The sequence below is a fragment of the Narcine bancroftii genome, unplaced genomic scaffold, assembly GCF_036971445.1.
Source record: "Narcine bancroftii isolate sNarBan1 unplaced genomic scaffold, sNarBan1.hap1 Scaffold_619, whole genome shotgun sequence".
Taxonomy (NCBI): Eukaryota; Metazoa; Chordata; class Chondrichthyes; order Torpediniformes; family Narcinidae; genus Narcine; species Narcine bancroftii.
The window spans coordinates 60,481-72,907 of record NW_027212145.1 but is presented as its reverse complement, the minus strand read 5'-3'; the positions used below and the strand labels follow the sequence as shown (position 1 = coordinate 72,907).

Here is a 12,427-nt window from a genome sequence, read left to right as displayed (position 1 = left end):
TGGACTGACCCTCTCGATGTCCATGCAGGAGGACGAGATTCGCCTCGTTCCCTGACTACCTGGTCATCCAGGTCAAAGAAGTTTACATTTGGGCTCGACTGGGTGCCCCGGAAACTGGGTGAGGAACTCGTCTCGCCTGTCCCTGTCTCCTTCACCCCCTACCCCCACCCCTGTCTCCCCGCCCTCTACAGTCTCCATCTCCCTTACTCCCATCCTCATCTCCCCCTCGCTTCTACTGTCTCCCTCTCCCCTACGCCCATCCCGGTCTCCCCTGCCTCAACTGTTTCCCGATCCTCGTTCCTTCGTCTCCCTCTCCCCTACCCCTGTCCTTGTCTTCCCATCTCTACTGTCTCCCTATCCCCCTACCCCGTCCTCAAATCCCCCCGTCTCTACTGTCTTGCGTCTTCCCCGTCCCCATCTTGCGTCACCCCCAGTCACCCGTATCCTCCCAAGTCCCCACCATCTTCTCCCCCCTCTCTTCCCCTTTCTCTCCCCCTCTCTCCTGCCCCTCCCTTTCCCCTCTCTCGCCCCCACTTCCTTTACTTCCCCCCCCTCTCCCCTCCCTCCCCCGGCCAACTCCCTGCCCATGAAACCTCTCTCTCCCTCTTACAGACGTCTCCATCGATATGCCAGACGAACTCGACCTGTCCCACCTGCGGGGTGTGGGGCTCCAGCCGGGGGAGGAGGAGCTGCCGGAAGTTGCCCCCCCTCTCGTCACACCTGACGAAGGCAAAGGTAGCGGCCTGTTCCATCGCTGAGGATGAGGACTCAATCTCGTACCGCGCTCCTGTCCTCCCCGGCATGTTAGTGCTCTTCTCTCTTCCCCTCCTCTCTGCTGCCGCACCAGTCTCTCACCCTCATTCCTTTCTCCACCCCCGTCCCTTTCTCGCCCCCCCCACACCCCATCTCACTGTCTCTCCAACCCGTCACTCTATCCCTATCTCTCACCCATTTCCCTGTCTCCCATCCCCATCTCTCAACCCCTCCCTCTCACATCCCCCTCTCCTCCTCATCTCTCACCCCCCCTCTTTTCCTCTCATCTCTCACCCCCCTCTCTCTCTGTCTCCACACCCCCATCTCTCACCCCCTCTCTCACAGTTCTCCACCCCATCTCTCACCCCTCTCTTCCTGTCTCCCACCCCCACTCTCTCCCCCTCCCTCTCACTGTCTCCCACCCCATCTCTCACCCCTCTCTTCCTGTCTCCCACCCCCACCTCTCACCCCTCTCTCCGTCTCCCCATCTCTCCCTGTCTCCCACCTCCCCTCCTCTCTGTCTCCCACCCCTATCTCTCACACCTCTCTCCCTATCCACCCGTCTCTCACACCCCTCTCCATCTCCAACCCCAGCTCTCCCTGTCTCTCCCACCTCTCTGTCTCCTGCCCCCATCTCTCCTGTCTCTCTCACCCCGTTTCTCTCCCCACCTCTCTCCGTCTCCTTCCCTGTCTCCCAGCCCCCCCTCTCTCGCTCCCCTCTATCTCTCCTTATCACTCACCCTCCCTCTCCATCACTCTGTCCCCCAACTCTCTCCTTCTCTATCCCCTTTCCCCATCACCCCATTTCCCATCTTTCTCTCCATCTCACTCTCCCTCTCCCATCTCTATCCTTGTTTATCTCTCTCTTTTCCCCCTCCCCCCCCCCCCCATTTGATGGGAATGTGATGTGTTGTGGGGGATGGTATTGGTGGGGATATGGGAGTGCGAGTCGGTCTCTGATGTGACGGAGAGGGGTGGAGGGGCTCTGGGACAGGGTGACGTGGTTGGGTCACAGCACGAGCTCAGGGTTCAGACTGTCAGTTAATGTGAATCTCACACCTTCTCTCTTTCCCTGACCCCCCTCCTCCTCCTCTTCTCTCCCCCCCCCCTTCACCTGATGTCTCCCACTCCCTCCTCGGTCACCCTTCCCCTCTCTCTCCCCTTCCCCTCTCTCCCGACCCCCCCCCCCCCCTCCCTTTCCCCTCTCTCTTGATATCCCCTCTCTCCCCTTCACCCCCTCTTTCCCTGCCTCCCCCGGCCCTATCCACTTTCCCCCCTCCCCCCAGCTCCAGTCCTGGACGAGGCAGTTGTATTGCAGCTGGCAGAGATGGGCTTCCCTCCACGGAGGCATGCCGGAAGGCCCGTGTACTTCACTGCCAACGCTGGTGTTGAGGCAGCCATGACCTGGATCATGTCCCACCTCGATGAACCAGGTGGGTCACGGGGATTGGGTGAAGGTCCAACTGCACATCCGCCCCCACTTCCTCTCACGCCTATCATTCCCCTCTCTCCCCCTCCCCCTCCCTCCTCTCCCCTGTCCCAATCGACCTGACGTCTCTCATCTCTCTCTCTCTTCCCCACTTCCCCCCATTCCCAGATTTTTGCTAACCCCCTGGCCCTTCCGCCGTCAGCTGGTCCCTGGGGGCTGATCCCCCGTCTGAGGAGTCTCTGAGCACCATCGTCTCCATGGGCTTCTCTCGGGAACAGGCGGTCCGAGCCCTTCGGGCGACGGTGAGTGTGGGAGGGGGGAGGGCACTCTCTCATCTCTGCGGGATCCTTGGCAGAAAGGAAGGGCCCAGGATGGAAGAGGGTCTTGGATGGAGGTGCAGAGCAGTCTCTCCCCTCGACAGGGTGGGGGGGGAAAGGGGAAGGGGTCTCTCCGTCCCCTCCAACAGGATTTCGGGGAGCGAGGGGGGCCCCAGTGCAAGGGGAGGTGACCCGAACCGAGGAGGAGGGGTCCAGGGGAGAGAACTTACTGTCCGCCGTCCTGAAGCTTGCCGGCTGGCGTGGGGCCTCGGAAATAGGCCCAGGTTTCATGCCCAGGTTGAGGCTTGAAACCGTCCGCTGGGGCATGGGATGGGGGAGGTGAGGGAGGGTTCGGGAGTTGAGGGGAATCTCACACAGATGTTCAAAACCTCTCTCCCTCTCCCCCTCTCTCTCACCCCCCCCTCCCCCACAGAACAATAGCCTGGAAGCGAGCTGTCGACTGGATATTCAGTCACATGGATGAACTTGATGCAGAGGCGGCCATGGATGTGTCTGAGGGGAGATCGGGGGCTGAATCTGTCTCGGAGACCACCCCAATGGGTCCCCGTGTCCGAGACGGAGTGGGCCGTAAGTTCACACCCCTCTTCCCATCCCCCACCTCTCCTCCTTCCCCGTCTCCTTTGCTCCCCCTCCACTCATTCCTCTGCTGCCCTCTCCCCTCTGCTCCCGTCTCCCCTCTGCTCCCCTCCTCCCCTCTGCTCCCGTCCTCCCCTCTGCTCCCCTCCTCACCTCTGCTCCCGTCCTCCCCTCTGCTCCCCTCCTCCCCCCTGCTCCCCTCCTCCCCCCCTGCTCCCCTCCTCCCCCCTGCTCCCCTCCTCCCCCCTGCTCCCCTCCTCCCCCCTGCTCCCCTCCTCCCCCCTGCTCCCCTCCTCCCCCCTGCTCCCCTCCTCCCCCTCTCCCCCTGCTCCCCTCCTCCCCCCTGCTCCCCTCCTCCCCCCTGCTCCCCTCCTCCCCCCTGCCTCCCCTCCTCCCCCCTGCTCCCCTCCTCCCCCTGCTCCCCTCCTCCCCCCTGCTCCCCTCCTCCCCCCTGCTCCCTCCTCCCCCCTGCCCCACCCCTCCTCCCCCTGCTCCCCTCCTCCCCCCTGCTCCCCTCCTCCCCCCTGCTCCCCTCCTCCCCCCTGCTCCCTCCTCCCCCCTGCTCCCACTCTCCTCCCCTGCTCCCCTCCTCCACCCCTGCTCCCCTCCTCCCCCCTGCTCCCCTCCTCCCCCCTGCTCCCCTCCTCCCCCCTGCCTCCCTCCCTCCCCCCTGCTCCCCTCCTCCCCCCTGCTCCCCTCCTCCCCCCCTGCTCCCCTCCTCCCCCTGCTCCCCTCCTCCCCCCTGCTCCCTCCTCCCCCTGCTCCCCTCCTCCCCCCTGCTCCCCTCCTCCCCCCTGCTCCCCTCCTCCCCCCTGCTCCCCTCCTCCCCCCTGCTCCCCTCCTCCCCCCTGCTCCCCTCCTCCCCCCCTGCTCCCCTCCTCCCCCCTGCTCCCCTCCTCCCCCCCTGCTCCCCTCCTCCCCCCTGCTCCCCTCCTCCCCCCTGCTCCCCCTCCCTCCCCCCCCCCTGCTCCCCTCCTCCCCCTGCTCCCCTCCTCCCCCCTGCTCCCCTCCTCCCCCCTGCTCCCCTCCTCCCCCCTGCTCCCCTCCTCCCCCCTGCTCCCCTCCTCCCCCCTGCTCCCCTCCTCCCCCCTGCTCCCCTCCTCCCCCCTGCTCCCCTCCTCCCCCCTGCTCCCCTCCTCCCCCCTGCTCCCCTCCTCCCCCCTGCTCCCCTCCTCCCCCCTGCTCCCCTCCTCCCCCCTGCTCCCCTCCTCCCCCCCTGCTCCCCTCCTCCCCCCTGCTCCCCTCCTCCCCCCTGCTCCCCTCCTCCCCCCTGCTCCCCTCCTCCCCCCTGCTCCCCTCCTCCCCCCTGCTCCCCTCCTCCCCCCTGCTCCCCTCCTCCCCCCTGCTCCCCTCCTCCCCCCTGCTCCCTCCTCCCCCCTGCTCCCCTCCTCCCCCCTGCTCCCCTCCTCCCCCCTGCTCCCCTCCTCCCCCCTGCTCCCCTCCTCCCCCCTGCTCCCCTCCTCCCCCCTGCTCCCTCCTCCCCCCTGCTCCCCTCCTCCCCCCTGCTCCCCTCCTCCCCCCTGCTCCCCTCCTCCCCCCTGCTCCCCTCCTCCCCCCTGCTCCCTCCTCCCCCTGCTCCCCTCCTCCCCCCTGCTCCCCCTCCTCCCCCCTGCTCCCCTCCTCCCCCCTGCTCCCTCCTCCCCCCTGCTCCCCTCCTCCCCCCTGCTCCCCTCCTCCCCCCTGCTCCCCTCCTCCCCCCTGCTCCCCTCCTCCCCCCTGCTCCCCTCCTCCCCCCTGCTCCCCTCCTCCCCCCTGCTCCCCTCCTCCCCCCTGCCTCCCCTCCTCCCCCCTGCTCCCCTCCTCCCCCCTGCTCCCCTCCTCCCCCCTGCTCCCCTCCTCCCCCCTGCTCCCCTCCTCCCCCTGCTCCCCTCCTCCCCCCTGCTCCCCTCCTCCCCCCTGCTCCCCTCCTCCCCCCTGCTCCCCCTCCCTACTCCCCCTGCTCCCCCTCCTCCCCCCTGCTCCCCTCCTCCCCCCTGCTCCCCTCCTCCCCCTGCTCCCCTCCTCCCCCTGCTCCCCTCCTCCCCCCTGCTCCCCTCCTCCCCCCTGCTCCCCTCCTCCCCCCTGCTCCCCTCCTCCCCCCTGCTCCCCTCCTCCCCCCTGCTCCCCTCCTCCCCCCTGCTCCCCTCCTCCCCCTGCTCCCCTCCTCCCCCCTGCTCCCCTCCTCCCCCTGCTCCCTCCTCCCCCCTGCTCCCCTCCTCCCCCCTGCTCCCCTCCTCCCCCCTGCTCCCCTCCTCCCCATCCCCCTCCGCTCCCCATCCTCCCTTTCCCTCTCCCCCATCCCCTCTCTCCCCGTCCCTCATCCACTTTCCCTCCCCCTTCCCCCTCTTCCAACCCACACCCATCCACCATACATGTGCCTATGACAATATTTTCCTCCACAGGGTACCAGTTGTTTGCGTTTATCAGCCACATGGGGACGTCGACGATGTGTGGGCACTACGTTTGTCACATAAAGAAGGCAGGGCGGTGAGTTCACCCCTCTCTACCCCTTTCCCTCTTCTCTCTCCCCTCCCCCCCCCCCACTACCTCCCTGTCTCTTCCCCCTCACCCTCTCTCCCCTCCCCTCTCTCCCCTCCCCTCTTTCCTCTCTCCCCCCAACCCTCCCCCCTCTCTCCACCCTCTCTCTCCCCAGCCCCTCTCTCCCCACCCCCTCTCTCCCCACCCCCTCTCTCCCCACCCCCTCTCTCCCCACCCCCTCTCTCCCACTCCCTCCCCTCTCTCCCCACTCCCCTCTCTCCCTTCCCCACTTCCCCTCTCTCCCCACTCCCCTCTCTCCCCACTCCCCTCTCTCCCACCCCCTCTCTCCCCACCCCCTCTCTGCCACCCCCTCTCTCCCACCCCCTCTCTCCCCACCCGCCTCTCTCCCCACCCCCCTCTCTCCCCAGCCCCCTCTCTCCCCAGCCCCCTCTCTCCCCAGCCCCCTCTCTCCCCAGCCCCCTCTCTCCCCAGCCCCCTCTCTCCCCAGCCCCCTCTCTCCCAGCCCCCTCTCTCCCCAGCCCCCTCTCTCCCCAGCCCCCTCTCTCCCAGCCCCTCTCTCCCCAGCCCCCTCTCTCCCCAGCCCCTCTCTCCCAGCCCCTCTCTCCCCAGCCCCCTCTCTCCCCAGCCCCTCTCTCCCCAGCCCCTCTCTCCCAGCCCCCTCTCTCCCCAGCCCCCTCTCTCCCCAGCCCCCTCTCTCCCCAGCCCCCTCTCTCCCCAGCCCCCTCTCTCCCCAGCCCCCTCTCTCCCCAGCCCCCTCTCTCCCCAGCCCCCTCTCTCCCCAGCCCCTCTCTCCCAGCCCCCTCTCTCCCCAGCCCCCTCTCTCCCCAGCCCCCTCTCTCCCCAGCCCCCTCTCTCCCAGCCCCCTCTCTCCCCAGCCCCCTCTCGCCCCAGCCCCCTCTCGCCCCAGCCCCCTCTCGCCCCAGCCCCCTCTCGCCCCAGCCCCCTCTCGCCCCAGCCCCCTCTCGCCCCAGCCCCCCTCTCGCCCCAGCCCCCTCTCGCCCCAGCCCCCTCTCGCCCCAGCCCCCTCTCGCCCCAGCCCCCTCTCGCCCAGCCCCCTCTCGCCCCAGCCCCCTCTCGCCCAGCCCCCTCTCGCCCCAGCCCCCTCTCGCCCAGCCCCCTCTCGCCCCAGCCCCCTCTCGCCCCAGCCCCCTCTCAGCCCCAGCCCCCTCTCGCCCCAGCCCCCTCTCGCCCCAGCCCCCTCTCGCCCCAGCCCCCTCTCGCCCCAGCCCCCTCTCGCCCCAGCCCCCTCTCGCCCCAGCCCCCTCTCGCCCAGCCCCCTCTCGCCCAGCCCCCTCTCGCCCCAGCCCCCTCTCGCCCCAGCCCCCTCTCGCCCCAGCCCCCTCTCGCCCCAGCCCCCTCTCGCCCCAGCCCCCTCTCGCCCCAGCCCCCTCTCGCCCCAGCCCCCTCTCGCCCCAGCCCCCTCTCGCCCCAGCCCCCTCTCGCCCCAGCCCCCTCTCGCCCAGCCCCCTCTCGCCCCAGCCCCCTCTCGCCCAGCCCCCTCTCGCCCCAGCCCCCTCTCGCCCCAGCCCCTCTCGCCCCAGCCCCCTCTCGCCCCAGCCCCTCTCGCCCCAGCCCCCTCTCGCCCCAGCCCCTCTCGCCCCAGCCCCCCTCTCGCCCCAGCCCCCTCTCGCCCCAGCCCCCTCTCGCCCCAGCCCCCTCTCGCCCCACCCCCTCTCGCCCCAGCCCCCTCTCGCCTGCCCCCTCTCGCCCCAGCCCCCTCTCGCCCCAGCCCCCTCTCGCCCCCAGCCCCCTCTCGCCCCAGCCCCCTCTCGCCCCAGCCCCCTCTCGCCCCAGCCCCCTCTCGCCCCAGCCCCCTCTCGCCCCAGCCCCCTCTCGCCCCAGCCCCTCGCCCCAGCCCCCTCTCGCCCCAGCCCCCTCTCGCCCCAGCCCCCTCTCGCCCCAGCCCCCTCTCGCCCCAGCCCCCTCTCGCCCCAGCCCCCTCTCGCCCAGCCCCCTCTCGCCCCAGCCCCCTCTCGCCCCAGCCCCCTCTCGCCCCAGCCCCCTCTCGCCCCAGCCCCCTCTCGCCCCAGCCCCCTCTCGCCCCAGCCCCCTCTCGCCCCAGCCCCCTCTCGCCCCAGCCCCCCTCTCGCCCCAGCCCCCTCTCGCCCCAGCCCCCTCTCGCCCCAGCCCCCTCTCGCCCCAGCCCCCTCTCGCCCCAGCCCCCTCTCGCCCCAGCCCCCTCTCGCCCCAGCCCCCTCTCGCCCCAGCACCCTCTCGCCCCAGCCCCCTCTCGCCCCAGCCCCCTCTCGCCCCAGCCCCCTCTCGCCCCAGCCCCCTCTCGCCCCAGCCCCCTCTCGCCCAGCCCCCTCTCGCCCAGCCCCCTCTCGCCCCAGCCCCCTCTCGCCCCAGCCCCCTCTCGCCCCAGCCCCCTCTCGCCCCAGCCCCCTCTCGCCCCAGCCCCCTCTCGCCCCAGCCCCCTCTCGCCCCAGCCCCCTCTCGCCCCAGCCCCCTCTCGCCCCAGCCCCCTCTCGCCCAGCCCCCTCTCGCCCCAGCCCCTCTCGCCCCTCTCGCCACCTTCTCTCCCTCTTCCCCACCTCCGCTCTCTCTCTCCCCCACCTCCGCTCTCTCTCTCTCTCTCTCTCCCCCACCTCCTCTCTCTCTTTCCCCCACCTCCTCTCTCTCCCCCCTCCACTAACTCTCCCCCTCCGTCTCTCTCTCTGTCCCCCTCACAGCTGGGTGATCTTCAACGACTGCCGCGTCTGTGCCTCGGCCAAGCCGCCCCGAGACCTCGGTTACATCTACTTTTACCAGCGAGTTCCCACCTAGGACCCCCCCCCCCCCCTCTCCCGGTGCTGACAGAACTTCCCCCCCCCTCCCCCCCCCCCCCCCCACCCGAGCCGGAGAGGTGGGCGACGGCTGCCTTGCACGTTCCTGTTCCGAATAAAGGCCTGTGTCCCCTCCACTTATTGTTGCCCACAGTGTTGTCCATCCTTGGTTGTTGGTCCACGGCTTTCAACATACCTGGACTCCGTCCGGGGGTAGGGGCCCACGATTGAAGGCTGGAAATCACAAGATCACGGGGAGTTGGGTGAGAGAAGGGGAGGGGTGTTGGGGACCGGAGGGGGTTACAGAAACAGGGAGGGGTGTCGGGGACTGGAGTGGGGTTTACAGAAACAGGGAGGGGTCTAGGGACCAGAGGGGGTTGCAGAGAAAGGAAAGGGTGTCGTGGACCGGAGGGGATTACAGAGGCAGGGTAGGGTGCAGGGGTCCGGAGGGGTTTTCGAGATGGTAAGGGGTGTAGAGGACTGGAGGGGGTTACGGAGAGAGGGATGGGTGTCGGGGATCGGAGGGGGTTACGGAGACAGAGGGATATCTGGGACCGGAGGGTGCTGGAGACAAGGAGGGGCATCGCGGAGGACAATGACCCCCTGCGTCCCCTCGTCTGTAACCACTTCGCCGATTTCGAGGCCAGTTTGCCGTGTCTGGACTTACCTCCCTCTCCAGTCGGGAGCCTGACCTCCCTGGTCAGTTCAGCTCCGAAGAACGCGATGGGACATCTGAGAATTTTGGAGAATCGGAGCGCGACTGTGTCTTCTGGGTCACCTGAACGAGATTCCAGGAGATTCCGTGAACACGCGCACGAACGCTCTCTGCTATCCTCATCCACCATCCAGATGGGGCTCTGAAAGATGGCCCGTCGATTTCTCGTACCAAAGTGTATGAGCGTTCCCTTAACAGCATCATCTACTATCTCGACGCCTATTCCCCGGAAAGATTCGTCTTTCTGCAGCCCCTTCCCGGCTGCCAATCTGGATATCGTTCACCCATTTAGAGCCAAGTCCATATTCAGAACCATCTAAAAGGATATTTCTGACATGATTAGTTCGAATCGACTTGCGATAACCAGACCTACGAATCTTTCCCCACGTCCCTGTGTCGGTCCCCACACTGATTCCAGTGCCCTGCTCTCTGCCCACAGCCCCATATTGGTCCCCACACTGATCCCACTGCTCCGTGTCAGTCCCCACACTGATCCAACTGCCCTGCTCTCTTCTCAAGGCTCCATGTCGGTCGCCACACTCATCCCACTGCCCCACATTCCCGCGTAGGTCCCCATACTGATCCCACTTCCTCGTGCTCTCTCTCTCCACAGCTCCGTGTCGTTCCCCACACTGACCCTACTGCCTCGTCTCTCTCACCACAGCCCCTTGTCAGACCACATACTGATCCCACTACCCTGCTCTTCCGACTGATGCTGCCAAGCAGAGGGCAGCCAGGAAGATCGACTTGTCCAAGATGCTCCCACCGGCGGGAGAGAAAGCAAGACCCAAGATCTCGGCCAGTCGATTCAGCACGGAGATTCAGACGAACCCCCTTTCCCCGATAGAGGTGAACCTGCGGAAGCTGGTGCCCAGCAGAAAGGATCTATCTTGGCGCTTTTAAGACCAGGTGGGGATAGATTGTTTGCAATTTTGGTCACTGAAGGATTGGAAAGATCTCGAAGAGATAGAAAGAGGACAAAGAAGATTTACGGGGATGTTGCTCGGACCATCAGGCAGAGGTACAGTGAAAGCTTCAACAAGTTCGGGAATTTATCCCCTGAAGATTTACTGGGACGATGCCAAGACGTCAGGGACTGAGATACAGGGAAAGGTTCAACAGGTTCGGGACTTTATCCCCTGAAGATTTACTGGGATGTTGCCCGGACGTCAGGGATCGAATTACAGGGAAAGGATTAACTGGTTCGGGACTTTATCCCATGAAGATATACGGGGACGTTGGCCGGACGTCAGGCACTGAGTTACAGGGAAAGGTTGAACTGGTTGGGACTTTATCCCCTGAAGATTTACTGGGACGTTGCTCCGACGTCAGGGACTGAGTTGTCGGGAAAACCTTAACTGATTCGGGACTTTATCCCATGAAGATTCACTGGGACGTTTCTCGGACGTCAGGGACTGAGTTGTCGGGAAAAGCTGAACTGATTCGGGACTTAATCCCATGATGAATTACTGGGATGTTCCTCGGACGTCAGGGACTGAGTTACAAGTAAAGAACCAAGGGGTTCGGGACTTTATCCCTTAAATATTTACAGGGATGTTGCCATGACGTCCTGGACTGATTTATACGAAAAGGATCGACAGGATCGGGACTTTATCCCCTGAAGATTAACTGGGACTATGCCCGGAAGTCAGGGACTGAGTTACAGGGAAAGGTTCAACAGTTTCGGGTCCTTATCCATTGAAGATTTGCAGACACGTTTCCCGTACGTCAGGGTCTTAGTTAATGGGAAAGGTTCAACAAGTTCGCACTTTATCCGCTAAATATTAACTGGGATGTTGCCCGGACGTCAGGGACTGAGTTACAGGGAAAGGGTGAACTGGTTCGGGACTTTATCCCCTGAAGATTTACTGGGATGTTGTCTGGCCGTCAGGGACTGAGTTACAGGGAAAGGTTGAACTGGTTCGGGACTTTATCCCCTTAATATTTACAGGGATGTTCCCTCGAGGTCAGGGACTGATTTACATTAAAAGTGTCGACAGGTTCGGGAATTTATCCTGTGAGCATTTACTGGGTTGTTTCCCGGACGTCAGGCATTGCGTTGCAGGAAAGGCTCAACAGGTTCGGGACTTTATCCCCTAAATATTTACAGGGATGTTGCTTGACGTCCTGGACTGATTTACAGGAAAAGGGTCGACAGGATCGGGACTTTATCCACTGAAGATTTCCTGGGATGTTGTCCGGCCGTCAGGGACTGAGTTACAGGGAAAGGTTCAACATTTTCGGGTCTTTATCCATTGAAGATTTACTGGGATGTTTCCCGTACGTCAGGGTCTTAGTTAATGGTAAAGGTTCAACAAGTTCGGGAATTTATCCCCCTAAGATTTACTGGGATGTTGCCTGGACGCCAGGGTCTGAGTTATAGGGAAAGGTTGAACTGTTTCGGGACTTTATCCCCTGAAGATTTACTGGGACGTTGCTCGGACGTCAGGCACTGAGTTGACGGGAAAAGCTGAACTGATTCGGGACTTAATCCCATGAAGAATTACTGGGATGTTCCTCGGACATCAGGGACTGAGTTTCAAGTAAAGAACCAAGGGGTTCGCAAATTTATCCCCTAAATATTTACAGAGATGTTGCCTTGACGTCCTGGACTGATTTACAGGAAAAGGATCGACAGGATCGGGACTTTATCCCCTGAAGATTAACTGGGAGGATTCCCGGAAGTCAGGGACTGAGTTACAGGGAAAGGTTCAACAGTTTCGGGTCCTTATCCATTGAAGATTTGCTGAGACGTTTCCCGTACGTCAGGGTCTTAGTTAATGGGAAAGGTTCAACAAGTTCGGGAATTTATCCCCTTAAGATTTACTGTGATGTTGCCTGGACGTTCAACAAGTTCGCACTTTATCCGCTAAATATTTACTGGGATGTTGCCTAAACGTCAGGGACTGAGTTACAGTGAAATATTCAACATTCGGGAATTTATCCCCTGAAGATATACTGGGATGTAGCCCAGATATCAGGCTCTGAGAAACAGGGAAAGTTTCAACAGTTCGGAAATTTATCCCCTGAAGATTTACTGTGATGTTGCCCGGACGTCATGGACTTAGTTTCAGGGAAAGGTTGAACTGGTTCGGGACTTTATCCCATGAGGATTTACTGGGATGTTGCTTGACGTCCTGGACTGATTTACAGGAAAAGTGTCGACAGGATGGGGACTTTATCCCCTGAAGATTTCCTGGGTTGTTGCCCGGACGTCAGTTACTGAGTTACACGGAAAGGTTCAACAGTTTTGGGTCTTTATCCATTGAAGATTTGCTGGATGTTTCCCATACGTCAGGGTCTTAGTTAATGGGAAAGGTTCAACGAGTTCGGGAATTTATCCCCTTAAGATTTACTGTGATGTTGCCTGGAC

At 63.9% G+C, this 12,427-nt stretch overlaps 2 protein-coding genes across 2 annotated transcripts; one reads left to right on the top strand and one right to left on the bottom strand.

The window, feature by feature from the left end:
• Positions 1-2,358: 2,358 nt before the first annotated feature.
• On the top strand, positions 2,359-8,476 carry LOC138751031 (ubiquitin carboxyl-terminal hydrolase 5-like). Its single transcript, XM_069913130.1, has 4 exons — positions 2,359-2,484; positions 2,933-3,087; positions 5,478-5,562; positions 8,247-8,476. The coding sequence occupies exons 2-4, from the start codon at positions 2,976-2,978 to the stop codon at positions 8,338-8,340; spliced, it is 291 nt and encodes a 96-aa protein (XP_069769231.1). The 5' UTR covers positions 2,359-2,484; positions 2,933-2,975; the 3' UTR covers positions 8,341-8,476.
• Positions 3,155-5,231, bottom strand: LOC138751029 (circumsporozoite protein-like; the record flags this gene model as incomplete). The annotated part of the gene is made up of 3 exons (XM_069913128.1): positions 3,155-3,304; positions 4,947-5,013; positions 5,074-5,231. Coding segments are annotated over 3 exons (375 nt in total), but the record flags the coding sequence as incomplete, so codon positions are not given.
• Positions 8,477-12,427: the final 3,951 nt, after the last annotated feature.

Coding starts and splice junctions, on each gene's coding strand:
- LOC138751031 (XM_069913130.1), top strand. CDS start 2,976: ATGGATGAACTTGATGCAGAGGCGGCCATGGATGTGTCTGAGGGGAGA. Junction 3,088..5,477: donor TGTCCGAGACGGAGTGGGCC/GTAAGTTCACAC, acceptor TTTCCTCCACAG/GGTACCAGTTGTTTGCGTTT. Junction 5,563..8,246: donor CACATAAAGAAGGCAGGGCG/GTGAGTTCACCC, acceptor TCCCCCTCACAG/CTGGGTGATCTTCAACGACT.